The 24,824-nt window shown below is 38.8% G+C and overlaps 1 protein-coding gene across 1 annotated transcript in view; it reads left to right on the top strand.

The window, feature by feature from the left end:
* The window catches only part of ENPEP (glutamyl aminopeptidase), a gene marked incomplete at both ends in the record, with an annotated part of 91,085 nt that extends 66,564 nt beyond the window's left edge, over positions 1-24,521 (top strand). The window contains 9 exons of the mRNA XM_080698078.1: positions 125-261; positions 390-445; positions 8,148-8,298; positions 9,840-9,913; positions 10,027-10,131; positions 10,215-10,385; positions 14,702-14,842; positions 22,960-23,038; positions 24,381-24,521. Coding sequence (XP_080554204.1) covers positions 125-261; positions 390-445; positions 8,148-8,298; positions 9,840-9,913; positions 10,027-10,131; positions 10,215-10,385; positions 14,702-14,842; positions 22,960-23,038; positions 24,381-24,521 — 1,055 coding nt within the window. The remainder of the gene's footprint in view (positions 1-124; positions 262-389; positions 446-8,147; positions 8,299-9,839; positions 9,914-10,026; positions 10,132-10,214; positions 10,386-14,701; positions 14,843-22,959; positions 23,039-24,380) is intronic.
* Positions 24,522-24,824: the final 303 nt, after the last annotated feature.

Below are 24,824 nucleotides of genomic sequence, written 5' to 3'. Positions count from 1 at the left end.
TCCAAATCAAACTTGACTCCTTGAACTAATATTTCTTTTCTTCTCTTTGCCCTCTGGGTCTAATTTCTCTGTGTTTATAATGTATGCAAACATGTTTCTCATTAATGTTTATTTACTACCACAGGAATTACTTTGGGCTCTTCCAGTGCTGGTGGAAGTGCTTTTCTCAAAATAAACCCAGATCATATTGGGTTTTATCGTGTAAATTATGAGGCATCAACTTGGGAACAAATAGCCAATCAGCTTTCCTCAAACCACAGGGTAAGAGACAGCGATGCTTATGAATTGTTTTATTTTTGTTCTAAGAACAGCATTTTAATAATATTAAGTTTCAACACACTTTAACAATCTTTTTTTTTTTTTTTGCCTATTTTTCTTCCTCTTCCCAGGACTTTTCTGCTGCTGACCGTGCAAGTCTTATTGACGATGCTTTTGCCTTGGCAAGGTGCGTTTGTAATGAGATTGAATCACTAAAACTACTGTGGGTTCCATAAATATTTTTTGTTGGTGAATTACAACAACACATAAGTCTTAATAAATGTTAGTTTCTAATATCAAGATCCAATATTTTAAACATGATTGTTTTTCTTGGCTCTCTTTTAAAAGTTTATATGAGCCTCACAGCCAAAATACTAACGTAAGCCCTTTACTTACTTACACAGAAAAACAAAAATCACCTGCCCCATGGACTTTAGTATAATTTGTTACTATATCAGAGTCTTGAATCAAATTATAAGTGATATTTCAAGTGCCCAGAAGTTCACTTTCAGGATTTGATATACTAAAAGGACAAAAAATGAATTTCATTACTTTGGTGTGGTGAGCCCAAGCTCACCAAACATTTGGGGGTAGAATTGTCAAATCTTATTCAGGACAATGAGAACAAAAGACAGCCATGATGCTCCACAATTGATCAGAATTAAAGTAATATGTAAGACAGTGTTACTGTTTAACAACAGAACGTGTAGGAAATTTGACTTTCCTTCTCATGATCTGAAGGTAACCTGCACTCGGTAAAGCTAATCAACATAGATTAAGGCAACGGGGGAGTCTTCAGCATAGTACTTCTGAGCTTTTTCCAGGTAGTAATTTAGCAAGTACTTAAGAAAGAGCCAAGGGCACACAGTTCTCTGGCTTTGGAGAATCCTCGTTTTGAACGCAGCCAAGACAACAAGCTTCACCTTCCTTAGGTGGCCTCCTGTGGCTCCTTCTTCTGGGTTGGGTCCCCCTGGTGGTTCCCATCTTTTTCCACAGTATTATATTGTCACTGCTTATTCCTTGTCTATTCCACTTATAAAATTGTAAGTTTCGTGGAGGCAGGAACCTTAACCCAGCTCATGACTGCATATGGCTATTAAAGCCGATGGTGATATTTAACTAGCTAAATAGATGGCTGGTAGGAGAGTACAGCAGCAATAAAGCCATGGGAGAAGTATTTTACATGGGCTTCTTAGACAGTATACTGGATGTCAGAAAACCTTCTTGACATTTTTCAAGGGAGGAATTATAGGATTAAAAACAAGCTTTGAACCTGTTAAAATCTTGGTTCAAAGCCGGGTGTGATGGCTCACACCTATAATCCCAAGTACTTGGGAGGCTGAGGCAAGAGGATCACAGGTTCAAAGCCAACGTTAACAACTTAGTGAGGCCCTTAGCAACTTAGGGGAGACCTGTTTCCAAATAAAGATAAAAAGGGCTGGGAGAGTGGCAGGAAGGTAGAATACCAATAGGTTCAATCCTCAGCAACACACACAGGCACACATCCTCCTGGTTCCATTTAAAAGAGTAAATCTCTTAAATTTATTTGGTTCCGTTTTCTTATTAGTAAAATGGAGATGAACTACAAGACTCTTATGAGGAATAGATGAAATTATGGACATAAAGCACTCCAAAGATTATCTAGCTTGTACAGTGGGCCCTACAAATTGTATTACTGGACCAAAATGCATCCACCATTGATTATTAGCAGAAAAAATGCACTTAGAAAAGTGCTTCTGAATCTGTGGTTTATTCCCTTTTGTAAGTGGTATGCAATATGATGCCCTTTAGTAAATCTTTAAGTTTAATCTCTTGGATATGTGGTAAATTATTATTATTATTATTATTATTATTATTATTATTTATTTTTTGCGGGTCTGGGATTGGAACCCAGGGGCATTTGACCTCCAAGCTACACCCCCTGCCCTATTTTTTATTCTTTATTTTGAAACCGGGTCTCCCTGAGTTACAAAGGGCCTCACTAAGTAGCTGAGGCTGTCCGCGAACCGCGATCCTCCGGTCTCAGCCTCCCAAATGCTGGGATTACAAACGTGTGCCACCACGCCCGGCTTGTGGTAAATTATTTTATTGCATTACAGTGTGCCATTCACTTAATATATATTATATATCAATGCTTATATATTATACATAATATATGTCCACTTAATAATATATAGAGAGAGCATCTACTATGTACCAGGAATTGCATACACTGTGAAAAATTAAGTAGTAAAAGAAGATAATTGGTAAGTATTTGAAAATACAATAGAATCATTTAGAATTTCTCTTCTGGAAAAGTCTCCTAGCCAGGCGTGGTGGCGCATGCTTGTAATCCCAGCATTCAGGAGGCTGAGACCTGGAGGATGGTGGTTCGCGGACAGCCTCAGCTACTTAGTGAGGCCCTCTGCCACTTAGTGAGACCCTGTTTCAAAATAAAGAATAAAAAATAGGGCAGCAGGTGTAGCTTGGAGGTCAAATGCCCCTGGGTTCTATCCCCAAACCCACAAAAAAAAAAAAAAGTCTCCTGATGTACCACACACCATGATTTTTTCAAAAACTCAGCTCTCGGCTGTTCAGAATTACAAAGAATTGCAATACCTCTGTAGTTTAATTCATCACAACATAATAAAGATGGGTCCTTTTACTCCAAGATGAAGGGGATTCCTCTTGAACAGCTGTCTCTGAGGTAGTGGGTAAATAGTAAATAATACACCATTGAAAGACTTTCTTGCATTTTCTCAGCTCCTTGGTTCTAACTCCAGAAACTTTTTAAAAGCTATGAACATGAAAAAGCAATCATTTTTGAAAACCAAAAGCTATGTAGAATCACACAACAACAGAACTGGAAATACCTGTGCTAGCAACGGGCCCACTTTCCTTCTGCAACAGCTGAGGAAAATAGGGCTCAGAGAGGAACATACTTCACTAGAGTGGGTGACAGTGTGTCGTGACCAGCCACTCAGAAGCTCTAGGGAAAAGAAATGCAAAAATGTGTAGTTAAGTAGATGAGTGCCCATCGAAGAAATACCGTTCACACAGGATTGTTGAGGCATTCAAAAAGAAATGTAACTACTGTGTTTAATAATCGAACTAAAAGGCCAGGTGTGGTTCCTCACCTGCAATCCCAGCCACTTGAGAGGCTGAGGAAGGAGGATCATGAGTTTGAGGCCAGCCTGGGCAACTTAAATAGACCGTCTTTAAAAAGGCCATGAATGTATGTAGTTCAGAGATAAAGCACCCTGGGCTCAATCTTCAGTAAATAATAATAATAATAATAATAATAATAATAATAATAATAATATACTCAACCAAGTTGCACAAGCATGTGCCACCACGCCTGGCTAGAAATTGGGTTTTAATTCCATTCTCATTCAAATGTATATAACCAGTTTTCCACACACCATTGGTTAAAAAGGCTGTCTTTTCTCCAGTGTATGCTTTTGGCACCTTTATCAAAAATCAGCTGGCTATAAATATGAGGTTTTGTTTCTGAATATTCTACCTGCTCTGTTGATCTATATGTCTGTTTTGAGCCATCATAATGCCATTTATATTAGTTTGGCTCAGTAGTATGATTTGAAATCAGGCATTGTGTTGTCTCCAGCATGTTTTTTTTTTTATTGCTAAGGATTCCTTTGGTTATTCTAGCTCTTTTGTTTTTCCATATGAATTTTAGAACTGATTCCTCTAGATCTGTGAAAAATGACATTGGTATTTTAATAGAGATTGCATTGAATTGTATTTCACTTTTGATAGAATGACCATTTAGATTATATTTATTCCAAGAGCATTAGAAGTTTCCCTCTTCTAATATCTTCAATTTCTTTCTTTAGTGTTATATAATTTTCATTGTAGAGGTCTTTTACCTCCCTTGGTTAACTTTATTCCTAAGTATTTTTGAGGCTATATGAGTGGAATTATTTTTTTTAATTTCTTTTACAGTGGATTTATGATTGTATATAACAATGTTAATGATTTTCATAAGTTGATTTTATAACTAGTTATTCTACTAAATATGTTCATCAGCTCTAAAAGTCTTCTGGTTGAGGTTTTGGGTCTTCTAAATATAGGATATGTCATCAGCAAACAAAGATAATTTCAATTCTACTTTTCCTATTTATATTTCTTTAATTACTTTCTCCTATTTTATTGCTGTGGCTAGCATTTCAAGTACTATATTGGAAAAATATGGTGATAGTAGGAATTCTTGTCCTATTCCTGATCTTAAGAGAAATTCTTTCAGTATAATACTGGCTTTGAGTTTATCATATATAGCCATTCTGATATTGAGGTAGGTTCCTTTTATCCCTAACTTCTTCAGCATTTTTTATCATGAAAAAATGTTGGATTTTGTCAAGTGTTTTTCTGCATCTATTTATATGATTATGTAATTTTTCTTAGTTCTATTAATATGGTGGATTTCGTTTATTAATTTACATATGTGAACCAGCCTTGCTTACCTGGAATGAAGCCAACTTGGTCATGATATAGTATTTTCAAGATGTGGTTCTGAATCAATTGCTAGTATTTTACTAAAAATTTTTGCACAGTGTTCACTGATGATATTGACCTAAAATGAGCCAAGAGAAAAGAGAAACCTAAATATACCAAAAGCAGGCAAAGGGATTGAAACAGCAACAAACAAAAAAGTCTTCCAGCAAAGAAAAGTCTAGGACCAGATGAATTCCTAGCTATATTTTACAAAAACCTTTATAGAAGAGTTAAACCCAGTGCTTCTGAAAATTTTCCATAAAATAGAAAAAGATGAAATGCTTCCACACTCATTCTAAGAAGCCAGCATCACCTAATTCCAAAACTGAATAAAAATACCTTGAGTAAAAACTGTTTCTTAGTGCTCGCTTCGGCAGCACGTATACTAAAATTGGAATGATACAGAGAAGATTCTCATGGCCCCTGCACAAGGATGACATGCAAATTCGTGAAGTGTTCCCAATTAAAAAAAAAAAAAAAAACTGTTTCTTAACATGTGATCCCCATTCGCAATGTCAGCATTGCTTGGGAACTTGTGAGAAATGGAAATTCTGGGGCCCTGTACCTAAACTACTAAATCAAAACACTGCGAATAGGGCCAGATATCCTTGTATTTAACAAATCTTCCAGGTGTTGCTGATGTTTGCTCAAATTTGAAAATTCTGGTTCTAAGTGATACTGCTCCTCTTCCAATATCTACACACCACTGATTTTGTGGGTAGAAGCTGCAGAGTGATAAGGTTTGCAGGGAATGAAAAGTCCATCAGCTTGTTTCTCAAAATATTATCCATATAATATCAAGAGACAACAATTCACTCCATGTCTACTATTCGGTCCCGATGACTCAGACTTAAAGAAAACGAGTGAACAATGAAACAGGGGGTGGCAAGTTTGAGGCCAGCCTCTCTCAGCAATTTAGCAAGACCTTGTTTCAAAATAAAATGGTAGAAAGGGCTGGGAATATCGCTCAGAGGTAGAGTGTCTCTGAGTTCAATCCTCAATACAAAAATAAACAAACCACAAAAAAAGGAAAGAAAATAGTACTAAAATAGAACTATTGGATATCAAGTTTACTAGGAAAAAATATACTAGCATAGGATATTGATTTTTCAAAGAATTTGAATGCATGGTATTTAGACGAGACCTTTAGATCATTAACTTTTCTCCTTACTTCTACTTGTGCTACCCAATTAGGCAATTCTTTTGGCTCTTGTTTCCAAGTCCCATTCCTCTGAATCTTTTCACCTTCTGGAAAAGAAAAAAACTTAACTTCTAACAAAAGGATTTATTAATCTTCCTAAACTTTCATTATCCTCATCACTAACTTAATCTTCAGAGTGACAACTAGTCTTCATAAATTTCCTGAGGTTGCTCTATTTCCCTGGGAAAGTAGAGAATCACTAAAGTTAGAAAACTCAATTAAGTTATAAATGTTGACACAAAATTTTACAATTTTTTTTACTTAACAAATATTCTCAATAAGCCGGGTGTGCTGGCACATGCTTGGCTGGCACATGCTTGTAATCCCAGCATTCAAGAGGCTGAGACTGGAGGATTGTGGTTCACGGACAACCTCAGCTATTTAATAAGGCCTTCTGCAATTAGTGAGACCCTGTTTCAAAATAAAGAATAAAAAACAGGGCAGGGGGTGTAGTTCGAAGGCTGAATGCCCCTGGGTTCCATCCCCAGACCCGCAAAGAAAAAAAAAAAAAAAAAAAAAAAAAAAAAATATATATATATATATATATATATATATATATATATATATATTCTCAATAAATTATCCTGTTTCTTAAAATTATTTATACTTTTGTTAAGGGATTGATTGTGCCTGAGTAAAAATCCTTCTAAATTGGAGCAAGAACTAAAAAAGTATGAAGAGAAATCATGTCTTTTCACTGAAATTCTGTGTCATATCATCTCAGTAAAATCATATGATGCCAAAGGTTTTTTTTTTTTCCTTTTTTTGTGGTACTGGGTGGTGGTGGAGGGGGGCAGGGGCTTTTCTACCTTCAAGCTATACTCCCAGACCTACTTTTATACTTTATTTGGAAACAGGGTCTCACTAAGTTGCTGAGAGCCTCACTAAGTAGCTGAGGCTGGCTTCGAACCTGTGCGATCCTCCTGTCTCAGCCTCCCAAGCGCTGGGATAATAAGCATGCACCACCATACCAGGCTGATGCCAAAGGTTTTATTTTATTTTATTTTAATTAATTAATTAATTTATTATTATTATTTTTTTTTTTGGTGGTTTTGGGGGTGGAACCCAGAGGCTTTCTACCTCCGGGCTATACTCCCAGACCCATTTTATATTTTATTTGGAAACAGGGTCTCACTAAGTTGCTGAGAGCCTCACTAAGTAGCTGAGGCTGGCTTCGAACCTGCGCGATCTTCCTGTCTCAACCTCCCAATCGCGGGGATTACAAGCGTGCGCCACCACGCCCGGCTCGATGCCAAAGGTTTTAATACCTATCTCTTCAGTACTAGTTTATTCTCTAAACAATTCTAAACAAACAAATAATGACATAATGGCATTACTATTTATTTTAAGAATGACCTCAAACATAAGAGTAGTTAAAACAGCAATATTTTTAAATTTTAATAATTTCAAAAGTTAATCTTTAAACATTCAAAATGTAATTTGGAAAGACAGAATTTCCATCTAACATTCTTCCCCAAAGCTAGCTAACATGGAGAGTTTAACTAGAACTGTGAACATAATTTCAAACAGTTCTAAAATTTCTTTGAAGTGGGAAGAACAAACTCAGGACCTCACACATGATAGACAAGAACTCTACCACCAAGCTACGTCCCCAGCCCAAAAGTTAGATTCCTTAAGAGTTGAGATGTCAATAGTATCTTCAAATTTTCTAAAAGAAGAAACTCCATTTTTTATTTATGAAGATCACTGGGAAATACGTAAGAAAGGAGATGTAAATTTGATTTTAATGTTTCAAGCATTCATGATTCATAGGTATTGTTCATGTTTCCTCTTCATATATAAATGTTAATAGTTTCATTAAAATACATTTTAATGGTCCATTTATATATTATAATGTCTGTGAGCTTAAAATATAAATGTTTCTAGTCATCAATATTAACAACATATTAAAGTGGACTTGTCTCATATAAATTTTTGCTACAGTAATTTTTCAAATGTACATCTTAATGTTCTGTTTTTCTAATTCCTATTTAATTATAAATATATGATTTCACATTGCACTAATCACTGTATGTACAAAACTTTTTATTGGGACTCAATAATAAGTGCAATTTCTAAATTATTTAAAAAAAGAATTCTCAGTATAGAATGCTAAGATCCCCATATTAATACTTTCAGCCAAATGGAAACCAAAGCCTATGGTTTTTAATTAATTGTGCTATTTTTTCTTTCTCAGAGCTCAACTTCTAGATTATAAACTGGCTCTTAACTTGACCCGGTATCTCAGACAGGAAGAGGATTTTTTACCATGGCAGAGAGCCATTTCATCTATATCCTACGTCATCAGTATGTTTGAAGATGATAAAGAGCTGTACCCTCTGATTGAGGTGGTGTTAATGCTATGCTATATTATATAAGTAAATGTTTAGTTATTAGAGTATAGGACAGTTTCTGAAAGAAAAACCTCCTGGAGGACACAAAGTATACCTACCCATAAAATGATCTCAAAACAAAGTAGAAGCTGGGCATGGTGACATACACCTGTAATCCCAGTGTGCAGAAGGCTGAGACAGGAGGATCACAGATTAGCCATAGCAATTTAGCAAGAGCCTAGTTCAAGATAAAAAAGAAAATAGGAGTTGGGCATGCTAGTGCACACTTGTAATCCCAGTATCTGGGAGATTGAGACAGGAAGATTGCAGGTTCAAGGACAGCCTTAGAAAGTAGTGAGACTCTCATCAACCTATTTAGACCTTGTTTCAAAAGAAAAATAAAATAGAGCTGAGGGTATAACTCTGAGTTAGAATGCATATAGGTTCAATCCCCAGTACTAAAATAAAGATATTAATTAATTAACTAATTAATTAAAATAGGGCTGGGGTGTAGCTTTGAGGTAGCCCCTGGGTTAAATTCCAGCATCACAAAAAGAAAAAATACAGTGAACTTACTAACTAAAGCAAAGTGATGGCTGTGGTTTGAAGCCAGCCTCAGCTACTTAGTAAGGCTCTAAGCAACTTAGTGAGACCTGTTTCCAAATAAAGTATAAAATACGTCTGGGACTATAGCCCGGAGGTAGAAAAGCCCCTGGGTTCCACCTCCAGTACCAGAAAAAAAAAAAAAAAAAGCAAAGTGATGCTATCTCTTCTCTTACAATTGGAACTGTTAACAGTATTTGTGGCTATGTATACTGCATAAAGGTATTTATTTAAGTATTAGAAGGAATAAAATGATAAAGTTTTGTTTAAAAATTACAACATTTCAAACTATAAATACTAACTAGAGCCTATTTCAAATGGATGTATCTCTGCTAAAATTAATTTTGTTGTAACTAAAATATAACATTGTATTTCCTTATCTTACTGCTGTTATATCTAGGCTTTGATTTTATTATAAGATAGTCATTCTACTTTTTCTTTGCTTATTGATTTCGTAACACTTATAATTTTGAACAAATTCCAGAGTCAAATTTCTAGCTTTCATCTGCTGAGTTAAAGACCTTGACAGATAGCTCAGTATTTGTGAGTGTTCCTTTCCTTTCAGACAAAGGAACATCAGCACCTGCCTGCCTTTGTGGGGATCAGATAACCTAGTCTTTTGCAAACCTTAAATACCAGCAGCTATCTTTATTATTCCATCAATACTTGAACAATCTTCTTAGTGCTAGAAGTACTTCAGGTGTTTTCTATTTATTACATATGTGAAAAGAGGCTTGCCCAAAGTTTTCTAAAACATTAAAGATCCAGGAAGGCTTATATCTTCAAGATTGAAGGAAACTTGCTTTTGTACACATGTCTTTCCTAAGGGCAGGCCCGAAGTTCTCAGAACTAGTAGGAAAAAAGCTAAAACATGGGGCTGCATATTATAGTAAATGAGAGACTGTTGGTAAGTGTTAAATTACTACTCATGGCACCTAATTTTTTTATTTCAGGAATACTTCCGGAACCAAGTGAAGCCCATTGCAGATTCTCTGGGATGGAGTGATACTGGTGACCACATCACAAAGTTATTTCTCACCTTTTTAAAATTAACATTTATTTAACATTTGTTTTTATGTACATGTTTTAAGATACGCTGAAAAGTTCTGAAGGCCTGGCTTTGCACTTCCTGTTTTTAAGGTTACTCCGTGCCTCTGTACTGGGGTTTGCATGCAAGATGGGAGACCAGGAAGCCTTGAACAACGCTTCGCAGCTATTTGAGAGCTGGCAGAGTGGGACTTTCAGGTGACTCTTCATTTTCATTTCTAAAAAACTTAAAATTCAGAAGTGAGCAACCGAAATCTCTGAAATATCATTTCTTCTTTTAGCATTCCTGTAAATCTCAGGCTTCTGGGCTATCGGTATGGGATGAAGAACTCTGGCAATGAAACTTCATGGAACTATACTCTAGACCAATACCAGAAAATTTCATTGGCTCAAGAAAAAGAAAAACTGCTCTATGGGTTAGCATCAGTGAACAATGTTACTCTTTTGGCAAGGTAAGTTTCTGTTTTGTGTTGTTATCTTTGTGGTGCATTGATCAAATCCAGTGCTTACACAGGCAAGAAAAGTGCTTGTGTACCACTGGGTTAAACTCCCAGCTCACAGTGAGCTTTTATTTCATTTATATGAATGGTGTTTATATAATAGTTTAGATGTCACAGTTCTAGTAAAAGTCTGATTAAGCTGGGCTTGGTGGTGCATGCTTGTAATCTCAGTACCTAGGAAGCTTAGACAGGAGGATCATAGGTTCACAGCCAGACTCAGCTACTTAGTGAGACTCTCCACAACTTAGTAAAACCCCGTTTCAAAATAAAGAATAAAAAATAGGCCTGGGGTGTAGCTCAGAGGTAGAATGCCACAGGTTCAATCCCTAGTACTGCCCAAAATAAAAAAGTCTGATTAATAGAGTAAGATATATTTTCCAAAAAAAAAATCATTAAAGTAGTTTTTCCTATAAGAAGCAAAATAGCCATGAATGGTTAGCCTAACGAATAAGGAAATGAAATTATACCAGATGCAGTGATGCATGCTAGTTATTCCAGTACTTGGGAGGCTGAGACAGGAGGATCATAGGCTGAAGGCCAGTCTCAATAACAGCAAAATCCTGTTTCAAAATTTAAAATAACAGAGAGAGAGGGGAGGGGGGGGAGAGAGATAGTGAGGGAAGGAAGGAAGGGAGGGAGGGTAACGGTATAGCTTAGAGGTAGAATGCCCCTTGGCTCAATCCCCAGTTTCCTTCTCTCTCTCTCTCTCTCTCTCTCTCTCTCTCTCTCTCTATCTCTATCTCTATCTCTATCTATCTCTAATCTATCTCTATCTCCTTCTCTCTATCTCTCTATCTCTCTCTCTCTCTCTCTCCATAAGTATTTTGCAGTTGTGTTTAATGACTCCACATTTTCATCCAAGACCCAGGCTCCTTCCCTTTCTGTCCTGCCAAGTTCATTCAATATGTTAGATTTCTCATGATTTTCAGATTTCTGAACATGTTCTCTTCACATCCGGATGCCCAATGGAGGAAGAAGAGGAGCAAGAAAATTTCTCTTCACAAAGCTCTGTATTTTATGCCAAGAGGACAGTTATTCCACTCACACTAGAGTCCAGAACTGAGTCTGACGTGATAATTCTGTGTCACACTCTGGGTCTACCATTTGATCGTTTGCTGATTAGGATGAACTTGGTTTCCTTTGATTGATTTGGGCCAATTATGATTCTCTGGGACTATGTTAGGAGTCTGCATTCCCTAGGACCAAGAATGTTTAAGTATTCCAGAACAAAACTGAGCTCTATGAGCAAAGATAGAGGAGTTTCTAACACACACACACTCACACACATACTCACACTCACACACACACATATTCACACTCACACTCACACACACACATACACTTGTTTGCATTCTACCCAGAAAGTACAAAGAGTGCTTGAAGCCATCTATGAATCACTTCCCACTCTACAGATTAACTAGTTTCTACCTTAACTCGCCTTTTTTTTTTCTCAGTTATGGTACCAATTATGATGTTCTTTCTATGTATATTAATTGTTAAAATAGAGATGAATGAAACATGATATCTCTTCTTGAGAAATTGAAAGCTTTATGAAAGGAGCAAAATGTAAATAGTCAATTAAAATGACAGTACGAATTTGCAAGGACTATCAGAAATAGCAGGGCCAACAATAAACTTTCACCATCGGACCTCAGGGCTATATGCTCTGCTCTCTGCCATATGATAGCCCATCAAGAACTTAACATCATATGGTACCCTGTTAAGATATACAATTTTATGTTTTAGGTATCAGCTTAAATTTACTTTGAGAAATAAAAACAATTTTTTTGCGGGTCTGGAAATGGAACCCAGGGCCATCCGACTCCTCATCTACACCCCCTGCCTTATTTTTTTATTCTTTATTTTTGAAACAGGGTCTCATTAAGTTACGGATTGTCTCACTAAGTAGCTGAGGCTGGCTGCGAACCACGATCCTCTGGTCTCAGCCTCCCGAATCCTGGGATTACAAGCATGCACCACCACGCCCCCGGCTGAGAAATAAAAATAATTTGATCATCATGACATTCTTCAAAATATTGCACTGCTCCTTGCTTGTATCGCATCGTGCTGCTTATACTTTGGGAGGAGCAGGTGGACAATAGGAATTGAACTCAGCAGGGTTCTACCTCTAAGCCACACCCGAGCCCTGTTTTATTTTTTTATTTTGAAACAGGGGCTCCCTAAGTTCCTGTGGTTGGGTCTGTGATCCTCCTGCCTCAGTCCCGTTCCCCCCAAGTACTGGGATTTCAGATGTGGCCGCCTCGCCTAGCTGCTGATTATGATTTTAGAGGAAACTAGCAAGTACTTAAAGTCCTTCCATAAGTCTCCCATAAACTAGGGGATGGAAGATAACAGCATAAATATTCAGGGGCCCCTCTCTTTAGTGTGGTTTGCAGCTCAGTGGTCAAGGGCATGTGGGGCATTCTCTCTAAGGTGAAAAACACTTGCTGTACCTGCACCCACCCGCAAAAAAGAGAGAATGTTCTGGTGGGCTCACTAAACCTCCCCACCCCCCACACTGAAGATCACAGACTGGGCCTTGAGTGTGTGAGGTGAGTGCTCCCTCACCAAGCTACATGCCAACCTCGTAAGTTTTTTTGTTTTGTTTTGTTTTGTTTTGTTTTAATTTGAGGCCATGGATCTCATGTGAGAGCATGTTATTTCCACCATCAGTGAAGTCTCACTTTTTTTGTGTGTGTGGATCTGGGGATGAAACCCAGAGGCATTTGACCTCCAAGCTACACCCCCTGCCCTGTTTTTTATTCTTTATTTTGAAACCGGGTCTCACTGAGTTGCAGAGGGCCTCACTTAGTAGTTGAGGCTGTCCGCAAACTGCGATCCTCCGGCCTCAGCCTCCCAAATGCTGGGATTACAAGCGTGCACCACCATACCAGGCTAAGTCTCACTTTTGAAAGATGACTAAAGCAAAAGAAAGCTCTGCAGCAAGTCCAGGGAGCAGTGGTGTCCCTGGCTTATTTCATACGCACGATACACGTGTTGCATTTCATATGAGCACAGGTTTACTTCCTCGATTGCAAGCACACAAAACGGCAGTAACTGTACTTCCTATCAGGTTCTCCCAAGAGTCCACACACTCTCGGGTGATGAGCCAGGGAACTGTGGGACAGCTGATGCTAACTATTTTTGTTTATCAGTCTAGTTTTTAAATTAATTAAAATTCTAGTTTAAATAACGACTTGGAGCAAATGTCCAGTCTTCTAGAGTTCTCCCACTTCCCCTTCATCCTCCTGTCCTGGAGGTATAAGTCATCTTGCACTGATAGAGAAAGAGAACTCTGGTCCTTAACAGTTTTACTTTAAGATGTTTCCGTATTTCAGTCCTGGACCATAGTCCACTGGGTTTTTATGGATCACGTTTTACCTGCTGGAATACTGTGTGCTTCCAGAGATGGAGCTGTGATCCCAGGCATTTGCTTCTGCACATGAAGCACGTATGCTCGGTGGCATTTTTGTTTTCCCAGCAGCCCTTTCAGCATCCCTTCATCTTATTTCTAGAGTGAAGAATGTTCTAGGTCCCCCTACACAGTCCACAAGTCTACGGAGCCAGGGACATAGCTTATACCCGTTAGTACCTTCACCTCACCCGGCCTAGGATGTACTGTTACACATCTATCCCACGTTAGACAAACACAACGGCAGGTACTGAACTGTAAGACTTTTCTCTAAGACTGGAGGGCCTTTTTCAGAATCCCATGTAAAACAGACGTCCTTTTAGTGGGATAGTAGATAAATGAGTAAAATACTTATATTCAATAACGGCTTTTTTCAAATCATTAAAATTCTGTATTTTATTATTTCTAGTATTTCTAAAATAATTTAATGTTCTTACAATTTATGTCTCAAGTCCTCAGAAGCCTAGGTTGTTCTTTTTTTTTATTTTTTTCTGGTACTGGGGGGTGGAACCCAGAGGCTTCCTACCTCCGGGCTATACTCCCAGACCTATTTTTGGAAACAGTGTCTCACTAATTTACCGAGAGCCTCACTAAGTAGCTGAGGCTGGCTTCGAACCTGTGTGATCCTCCTGTCTCAGCCTCCCAAGTGCGAGGATTACAAGCGTGCGCCACCACACCCGGCTCTAGGTTGTTCTTTAATATTAGAAAACTTTCAATTGCCCCTCATCAGTCCACTTCATCAATTGGTGCCTTGAGAATTGTATTGCCTGAATGACAGTGCCGTTGTATTGGAATTTAGCTAATGTTGAACATTAAAAGTTCATTTTGAATTGTTTTACTGTTTGGCTTCTCTTAGGTATTTGGATTTTCTCAAGGATTCCAACCTTATTAAAACTCAGGATGTGTTTACAGTCATTCGCTATATCTCATATAACAGCTATGGGAAGACCATGGCCTGGAATTGGATACAACTCAACTGGGACTATCTGGTCGACAGGTGGGTGATCAGATCACAGTCTGCTCTTCTCTATGTTTGTGTCCATCTACGGGTTTTTCTCTTTGGTATTCTCTCTGGCATCTACACAACATCTGGAATAATATAATGTCAGAGATAAGGATCATAATATTTTCCTTCCAGAAAAGCAATGTGCTAGTTAATTTTAGCACAATTCTTGTGGAAATTATTGTTTCCAACTGATCTGTAAAACTCTGAGCTCTAAAGGGATGACTGCAAAGCTTTATTTTTACTTTGGTTAATATAATTCTGCCTACCTGTGTGTGTGTGTGTGTATGTGTGTGTGTGTGTGTGTGTGAGAGAGAGGGGGGGGGATATCAAATCCTGGGACATTTGATCTCTGAACTTGGCTTACTTACTTACTTTATTTATTTATTTATTTATTTATTTATTTATTTATTTTTATGGGTCTGGGGATGGAACCCAGGGGCATTCGACCTCCAAGCTACACCCCTGCCCTATTTATTTATATTATTATTTATATTATTATTATTATTATTATTATTATTATTATTATTATTATTGGGTCTGGGGTTGGAACCCAGGGGCATTTGACCTCCAAGCTACACCTCCTGTCCTATTTTTTATTTTTTATTCTTTATTTTTTAATTAATTAATTTATTTATTTATTTATTTATTGGTGGTACTGGGGTTCCTGGAACCCCTTCTACTTCTGGGCTACACTCCCAGACCTTTTTTTTATATATATATTTTTATTTGGAAACAGGGTCTCTTAAGCCAGTGAGGCTGGCTCCGAACCAGCGTGATCCTCCTGTACCCGCCTCCCATGCGTGGGGATTACAAGCGTGCGCCACCACGCCTAACCTAAATAGTTTCTTAAAGGGAACTATTTTTTCCCCAGGCAACAGCAGGTTTCTTTTTAGTGGGGAAGCTTGGTGCTGTAGATTGAATCCAGGGCCTCATGCTTGCAACATGGTTTCTACTACTGAGCTACATTCCTGGCCAAGCATAGTGACTAAAATGGGAAGTAGGCCAAGAGAAAAGAGAGATACTTTCCCAAACATCTTATTTTTTTGGCCCTATGCAGAAGAAATGTTTCCATTCTTGGTTCTGATCCTGTAAATGTAGTTGTCAATTTCTATTAAAGGCAATTTTTGACCAAGTAGAAAATAAAATATAAAATAAATATATGTCCTAAATACACATGTAAACATTGGTAAGCATTTACCCTCTGTACTCCTGATATTAGGAAATAGTCTCTGTAATTCCCTCTCACTTTCTCCTGTCAGTCCAGCAGCATCGTGGCGTCAATCAGCAACATCTTGTAATTCATCCCTACTTTCTCTCTGCAACTCACCACTACCATTGGGCAATTCTCTCTCTAGCTCTCAATCAAAATCTTCTACATTGCTTCTGCTGATTTGTAATAAAGTTTTGCCTTTTCTGTTCTTGCGACTAGTGAGTATAACTGTTCATACGTTTCTGAAGATTGGTGTGTGTGTGTGTGTGTGTGTGTGTGTGTGTGTGTACGCTCACACACCACATGAACATGAATGTGTGTGTGCATGTACATTGTTCATCTTTTTATAAGTGTTTTCAATGAAATGCTTGATTTAAAATGAATAAATCTACCTATTAAGAACATGTTATTTGGGTGTAACTGTTCATGTCATGCAAGGTTAACACTTCCATTATGAAAGATGCATGTCCAATAACATACACCATATGTTGTATTTTTTTAATTTTTTTTATTGTTGCATTGTAGTCATACATCTTAATGGAGTACAAGATGTTAGAGGCATACATGCACACATCACTTTAGTCCTTACCCAGTTCTATCCCTATTCTCTCCCCTCTCTTTTGTTTGGCTTAGTGATTGACATTGATATGTTTGTGAACGTACATCAGGCACATTAGGGAATTTCCCTCTTCCTCCCTCCCATCCCCTCAGTTAGGCCTCCTTGTTTGCTATGTATGGTTTCGGGCTTTGCTAGAGTTCCTCCTATGACTCTTTTCTCCCCTAGCTTTCAGCATATAGGGAGATTTGTGACTATTTTAATTTAGCATAATGTTTTCCAGTTCCATATATTTCTTTGTAAATGATGAAATTTTGTTCTTCTTGATGGCTGAGTAAAATTCTATTGTATACATATCCTATCTGTTGATGGACATCTTGGCTGGTTCCATAGTTTGGGAATGGTGAATCGTGAAGCTATGAACATGGATACACATGTGTTATTCTAGTAGTTTGGTTTCCATTCTTTTAGGTAGATACCCCAAAATACTATTGCTGGATCATTTGGTAAGTTAATTCTCATTCTTCTGAGGATCCCACATACTGTTTTACAAAGTGGTTGCACTAATTTTCAATCTTCAAAACAATATATTAGAGTTCCCACTTCTCCCCATCCTCGCCAGCATTTGTTGTTGTTTGTGTTTTAAATGATTGCCATTCTACTTGGAATTAGGAGACATCTCAGGGTAGTTTTGATTTGTATCTCTGATTGCTAATGATGTTGAGCATTTTTTCATACATTTATTGGCCATTTGAATTTATTCTTTTGTGAAGTGTCTATTTAGTTTACTTGCCCAATCTTTGTTTGGGTTATTTATTTTCTTAGCTGTGAGTTTCTTGAGTTCTCTGTATATTCTAGATATTAGGTGGCAAAATTTTTCTCCCATTCTGTCAGCTCTCTGTTGATGTTCTTAATAGCTTCCTTTGCTGTACAGAAGCTCTTCAGTTTAATCCAATCCCATGTATTGATACACCTTTTAGTTTTTTGTGCCTTTGGGTTCTTGTTGATAAGGTTTTTTACTTGTGCCTATGTGTTGAAGTATCGGAACTATGCACTCTTCAAGGAGCCTCAAGGTCTCTGGTCTAATTTCCAATCTTGTGTATCCATCTAGACTTGCTCTTGTGTAAGGTGAGAAAGTAGGGTTTATTTCCATCTTTTTCTGCATATGGTTAATCAGTTTTGCCAACACCATTTTTTGAAAAAGACTATCTTTTTTTCCAGTGTATGTTTTTGGCCCTTTTGTCAAAATCTATTGGCCATAAGTGTGTGGATTTGTTTTTGAGTCTTCTGTTCTGCTCTATCGATCTATGTGTCTGTTTTTGTGCCAGTACTATGGTGTTTTTGTATTATTATGGCTTTGTAGTATAGTTTGAAGTCAGGTATTGTGATGCCTCCTGCATGGTTGTGTTGCTGAAAACTACTTTGTCTATTCTGGGTTTTTTGTTGTTCCAAATGAATTTAAGAACTGATTTTTCTAAGTCTGTGAGGAATGACCTTGGTAATTTAATGGGTATTGTGTTGAATCTGTAGATCACTTTTGGAAGAATGGTCATTTTGATGATATTTGTTCTGCCTATCCAAAAACATGCATTGTATTCTAATCAAAAGACCACAAATCAGCCAGGCGTGGTGGCACACACTTGTAATGCCAGCATTCAGGAGACAGAGACTGGAGGATTGTGGTTGGCGGACAGCCTCAGCTACTTAGTGAGACCCTTTGCAACTCAGTGAGACCCTGTTTCAAAAAATAAAAATACTGGGCTTCTGAGGCTGGGATCAGAGCCTCCCGAGGAATGAGGCTGGTGTCGGGGCCAGCGAGGCCAGTATTGAAGCCTGTTGTGAGGCAAGGCTGGTGCCAGGGCCTCCAAGGCCAGGATTGGAGCCTGAAAAGGGGTGAGGCTTGTGCCGGGGCCAGAGAGGCCGGGATCAGAGGCTGCTGGGAGGCAAGGCCAGTCCTGGGGCCTCCACGGCCGGGATTGGAGCCTGCCATGAGGCAAGACCTGTGCTGGAGCCTCTGAATCCTGGATCGGAGCCTGCTGAGGGGTGAGGCCAGTGCCAGGGCCAGCGAGGCCGGGATCGGTGCCTGTTGTGAGGCAAGGCTGGTCCTGGGGCCTCTGAGGCTGGGATTGGAGCCTGCTGAGGGGTGAGGCAGGTGCCCGGGCCAGCGAGGCCAGGATTGAAGCCTACCATAAGTCAGGCCCTACCATGAGGCAAGGCCGGTGCTGGGGCCTCTGAGGCCGGGATCAGAGCCTGCCATGAGGCAAAATCGGTGCTGGGGCCTCTGAGGCTGGGATCGAAGCCTGCCGAGGGGTGAGGCTGGTGCCGGGGCCAACGAGGCTGGGATTGTAGCCTGCCATGAGGCAAGGCTGGTGCTGGGGTCAGTGAGGCCGGGATCGGAGCCTGCCATGAGGCAAGGCCGGTGCTGGAGCCACTGAGGCCGGGATTGGGGCCTGGCGAGTGGCGAGGCCAGTGCCTGCAATGCGGCATCCACAGAGAACTATCACAGAAAATAAAAAATCAGATGCTTTCCCTAATATGTAAAAACTAGGAAGAAATGGGTAATAGGAGGAAATCTAGTTGAAGAAAGGGCCCTATGGAGGAGCTATTAAGGTGACCTATCAGAGGGGATGGGAGAATATGGAATCTCTTTAAAGCACATGATGTACTTAAACAAATATATCGAAGTCAATCACTAAATCAAGGAGATGGAATGGGATGGGGGTTTGATAAAGGCTAATTGGATGATGTCTGCTTGTATATCCTCACAAGTCTTGTATGCCATTGAGATGTTTGACTACAATGCACCAATAAAAAAATATTAAAGAAATAAAAATAAAAATAAAAAGACAAAAAATAGAGCTGGGAGTGTAGCTCGGAGGTACAATGCCCCTGGGTTCTATTTCCAGTACCACACATACACACACAAAAAAGGCCATAGATCTAGTTTCTCTCCTTCCTTCCTTCCTTCCTTCCTTCCTTCCTTCCTTCCTTCCTTCCTTCCTTCCTTGTACATGCTACAAGAAACCTATAAAAATTAAGGCACAATGTTTACTTTTTGAATTATTGTGAAAAGATGAGTAAATAATGATTTAGTTTTAAATTAAATTGCCATTCACTTTTGTTTATTAAATAGAGTACTGCTAGCCAGGCGTGGTGGTGCACGCTTGTAATCCCCGCGCTTGGGAGGCAGAGATAGGAGGATCACGCAAGTTCGAAACCAGCCACTCTGGCATAAGAGACCCTGTTTCCAAAAGTAAAAAAATAGGTCTGGGAGTGTAGCCCGGAGGTAGAAGAGCTTCCAGGAACCCCAGTGCCACCAAAAAAAAAAAAAAAAAAAAAAAATAGAATACTGCTAAAGGCCTAATTGAATAACTCTGCTGCTCTGGTATAATTTACTTCAAGTGAAACATTTTTCATTCTTAAAAAATAGTTCATTGTTATATATTTTTTAATAATAGGGAAAATTAGTTTTACCTTGTCATAGAGGCCATTTAGCCTTAAAATAAATATATTGGACCTAATAAACTGAATTTTTTCAAAAAAAATAAATTGATAAAATTGCCAGAACCAGGTCCAAAGCCTTCGCCCAAGACTATTAGTATTTCTTCATAGTCTAATGATCTTTCACAAAGTATTATTTCAAGTTTCCTCAAATGTAAAATGATATAATAACCACATGTCTGTGGCTACACAGAAGAGCAATATTAATTATCTTTGGTTTCAATAAATAGAACTCCCCCATGAAAAATTATATAAGATAAATTAAACAGAAATGAAACATGCTTTACCTACATATTTTCAAACTCTTGAATATTTTCCAAATCTCAGGATGAGTAAGTTTTACTGCCTCCATTTCTGAACAATTTATTTTTGCCTAAAATATATCAGCTTCTTTTTTAATAAAGATTTTATCATGTGATTTTATGACAGTTGACCAGACCACTAATTTGATCCTCAACCATAAAAATCCCAAAATTAATTTGGAAAATATTCTTTGTTTCTGTTTCTTCTTCTAAACATTTAGATGAAACTGTGAAGTCAAATGAGACAATAAGTCAATACTGTGGTGTGAAAGAGTCCTATTTTAGCTTATAGCTACAGATTAAAAATTAAGTCAATAATTTTGACTTAATTGACATGACTGAAACCATTTAAACACTACCTCATAAAAAATCTGCTCAGAGTTGTAGCACATGCCTATAATCCCAGTACTGGGGAGGCTGAGACAGGAGGGTCACAGATACAAGGCCAGCTTCATCAGTTTAGAAAGATACTGTCTCAAAATTAAAAAATAAAGCAGGGAAGGGGTGTATCTTAGAGGTAGAATGCTTCTGGGTTCAATCCCCAGTGCTAAAAATATAAAAATTAAAAATAATCTAATGAGCTCTTAAAAGTTTTGTGTGCATCATAATAAAAAAAATGGGCTGTGTGTGTGTGTGTGGCTCAAAGGTAGAATGCCCATGGGTTCAATCCTCAGTAACACAGAAAATTTTAAGAAAAGTAAAACAGGGCTGGGGATATAGCTCAGAAGTAGAATGCCCCTGGATTCAACCCCCAGTGCCATGTAAATAAATAAATGAGTAAATACATAAATAAGACAAGATTGGGAGTGTAGCTCATGGGTAGAATGCCCCTGGGTTCAACCCCCAATACTACAGGGAAAAAAGAAAGAAATTTTGTGAAGAAACAGCAGTGGGGAATGTGAGCACACTACCCCCTTGACCTGGGGCCAGAGGATGCCAGGAAGCAAATGCCCCAGGTGGGAGGCAGTATTCCCCGCTAAGTCCTTGGTCCAGCACTGGCTGACCGGGTACAAGAGATGGTGTTACTAGGTTCCAGGGTGTTGCCTTAGTGAATGAGTAGTGGATTTCAAGTCAGTGGTGTGTGGGTTAACAGTGGGCGTTGGGCCTCACACGCAAAAGGATGTGAACACTTCTCTTCTCCTCACAGGCATACTTCCATTTCTTTACTTATTTCCTGTTGGCACATTTCTCCCATAATCACTTGGTAAAGGTTCCTTATATAGTCAAAATATTTGTCCTTTATCTGTTACCACTACTTTTCCCCAGTTAGCTTTTTACTTTTAGTTTTGTTTATGGCAAGTTCTCTTTTTTTAGTATAAAACTTTAAAAATTTGCTCCATGAGGCCCAAGTGCAGCTCCATGTGCAGTCCAAGATCAATCACTGCCCTGTCCTTGCTCCAGCTTGGCAAGAGGGGAGAGAAAATCAAGAAAGAAAGAGAGGAGGGAGGGAGTGAGGGAGGAAGAAAGGAAGGAAGGAAGGAAGGAATAGAGAAGGTCTGGGGTGCTATGGTTTAACTATGACATGTCCCCACCAAAACTCTTGTTCAGGCTTGGTCCCCAGTGTCACTTTTTTTTTTTTTCTCAGTACTGGGGATGGAACCCAGGGGATGGAACCCAGGGGCATTCAAGCTCCGAGCTACACCCCCAGTCCTTTTTTCTTTTTTTTATTCTTTATTTTAAAACAGGGTCTCACTGAGTTGCAGAGGGCTTCACTAAGTAACTAAGGCTGTCCACAAACCATGATCCTTCTGTCTCAGCCTCGCAAATGCTGGGATTACAAATGTGCGCCACCACGCCTGGCTCCCAGTGTCACTTTTAAACCATAATTAGGCCATAATAGCTCCACTCTCATGATTAATGTAATTTCTGAGAGAGGGGGTAATTTCTTCAGAAGGCAGGTTGTTATAAAGCGAGCCTGGCACCTCCCCCATGCTCTGGCACACCTGTCTCTCCTCTTTGTACACCTGCTTGCTGTTCTTTCTGCTCTGCATCAAAGCAATGCCAGGCCCTTACCAGAAGTCACACAGATGTCAGTACCATGCTCCTAGACCTCCCAGAACCAGAATCTAAGACAAACCTCTTTTCTTTATATATGACCCAGTCTCAGGTATTCTGTTAAAGGAACAGAAAATAGACTAAGACACAGCAAGCAATTTTCTTTTGCAAGCTGTAGACAAACATATCTCTGGGGTTTTTTCTTGATTAAAAAAGAGACATATGTCTACACTCAGCTATAAAGGAAGCTGTGAAATACAGTCAGGCATTAGCTGAGTGTTGGTGTGTACAAGAGAAAGCATATATTTGGGGATCAATAAGCAGCCCACCACATTTGAGGAAGTGACATGAATCTATCTACAAAAAGAAGTACAGAAGTTACTAAGTTACTCCTGCATAGAATTATTTTAAGTTAATGTGTTTTCTGTTTATGTTTAATTTTGAAATATACTTAAAATGAAACAACAGAAAATAAGATTTGTTTGCACCTAGAAGAAGATGAGAAACCTCTGGGCACTTACACTCCCCCTCTGTTTCTCTTCAGATTCACACTCAATGACAGAAACCTTGGCCGGATAGTCACGATAGCGGAGCCCTTTAACACGGAGCTGCAGCTCTGGCAGGTATGCACATAAAGTCCTCTCCACTTATTTTTTCCTTTCAAATAGAAATAGTATTTTCTCCATTCAAATTAATGAAGACAATGAGAAAGAAAGAATTCTTGTACCTAATAAAATGTACATCTGTCTTCTTAAAAAATGAAAAAAGTTTCAAATAAGCAAGACACAAAGAACTGAGAAATGCGAGGCCGTGGGAGGCTTAGTGGCTGTTCAGTTCTCCAAAACAGGATGTGAACAGTGTGGCTCCTCTCCTGGTAACTGTCACTCTAGAACGAGTTGGTCAGGATTTTGTTCCATTCCAAACTCATCATTTTGGAATTTCAAAGCTGATTGCAAATCTCTGAATTCCTCAGGGAGGAAAAATGTCCATTTAATGTTGGAAAAATAGAGACTTATGAAGTTTAAATATCTGTTCAATATTGCTATGTTGGGATTCTTGCATAAGTTAAGAAATAAAATCCAGATGTGGTGGTGCACAATTGTAATTCCAGTACTTGGGAGGTTGAGACAGGAGGATCGCAGGTTCATGGCCAATCTCAGCTACTTAGTGAGACCCTCTAAACTTAGTGAGACTTTGTTTCAAAATAACGAATAAGAAATAATTATATTTTGCACATAACCAACAATACCATGGTTGAGTTTTGCAAAGAATTCTGGAGGACACAAAGGAGAGTAAAACCGAATTGCACAGAGATTTTTTTTTTAAATCCTTAATAAGTGAACTGAAATATATGAAAATACTCCAGACTCCTGGAGTGACCACTAGGCAAAAACCACTGTTCTGTGGACCAGGTTTTCCAAGGAATTACTTGGGGACTGCACAGAAAATAGAGAAGTCAGTAGGAGCAGACATGGGCACGCCAGCCACCGGCAGTGGCCTCCTTCCCGACTTGTCAGAGCGTCTTTGGGCCTGACAAGCTGTCAGGGGTCCAGAAGCCACAGGTAATGATTCTAACCTGAGAGACAGGCTCAGTCTGAATGCTGCATCAAGAGCATTTGGGGTCTCACTGTGGGCTGTCTACTGAACCGCTGAAGTACATCCAGTTTAGGAACAAAATTCTTTTTTTTTTTTTCTTTCTTTTTTGCGGGTCTGGGGATGGAACCCAGGAGCATTTGACCTCCGAGCTATACCCCCTGCCCTAGTTTTCTTTATTCTTTAATTTGAAACTGGGTCTCACTAAGTTGCGGAGGGCCTTACTAAGTAGCTGAGGCTGTCCGCAAACCGCGATCCTCCTGTCTCCGCCTCCCAAGCACAGGGATTACAAGCATGCACCACCGCCCGGCTCAAAATTCTCGAATCATTGAGCTTGAAATGATATCCTAATTATTTTCCTCTCTTCTCTAGATGACGAGCTTTTTCGACAAATATCCAGAAGCTGGAGCAGGAGAACAGTCTAGGCAACAAGTGCTGGAAACTGTGAGAAACAACATCGATTGGCTAGAACATAACAGAGATGCCATCAGAGATTGGTTTTTTGACTTATAGAAGAAGGGTTAAAATGCTCAAGTGTCTCGTTTTAATTTTGGGAGTCTGTTGCTCCTCCTATTAAGCATTTGGTGGCCTAACTTAGAAGCACTGTGGAGAGAGCCTCACAAATGGATACTGCTTTGGCTAAGTACTGTTTTGATGTCTTGCAAAGCTTTTAAATTGTTCCTCTTTGTTTATGAAGGAAGATACTAATAGAGTATTTAATGTACTCAGGGATTTCTTCTAAGTGTACTTCATAGGAGATTCTTTACAAACTGAAGAGAATTTAATAGTCATTTTAATGTCATTAAATATCATTCT

This window comes from Muscardinus avellanarius (assembly GCF_963383645.1).
Source record: "Muscardinus avellanarius genome assembly, chromosome: 6".
Taxonomy (NCBI): domain Eukaryota; kingdom Metazoa; phylum Chordata; class Mammalia; order Rodentia; family Gliridae; genus Muscardinus; species Muscardinus avellanarius.
This window is presented reverse-complemented; position numbering and strand designations above follow the sequence as displayed.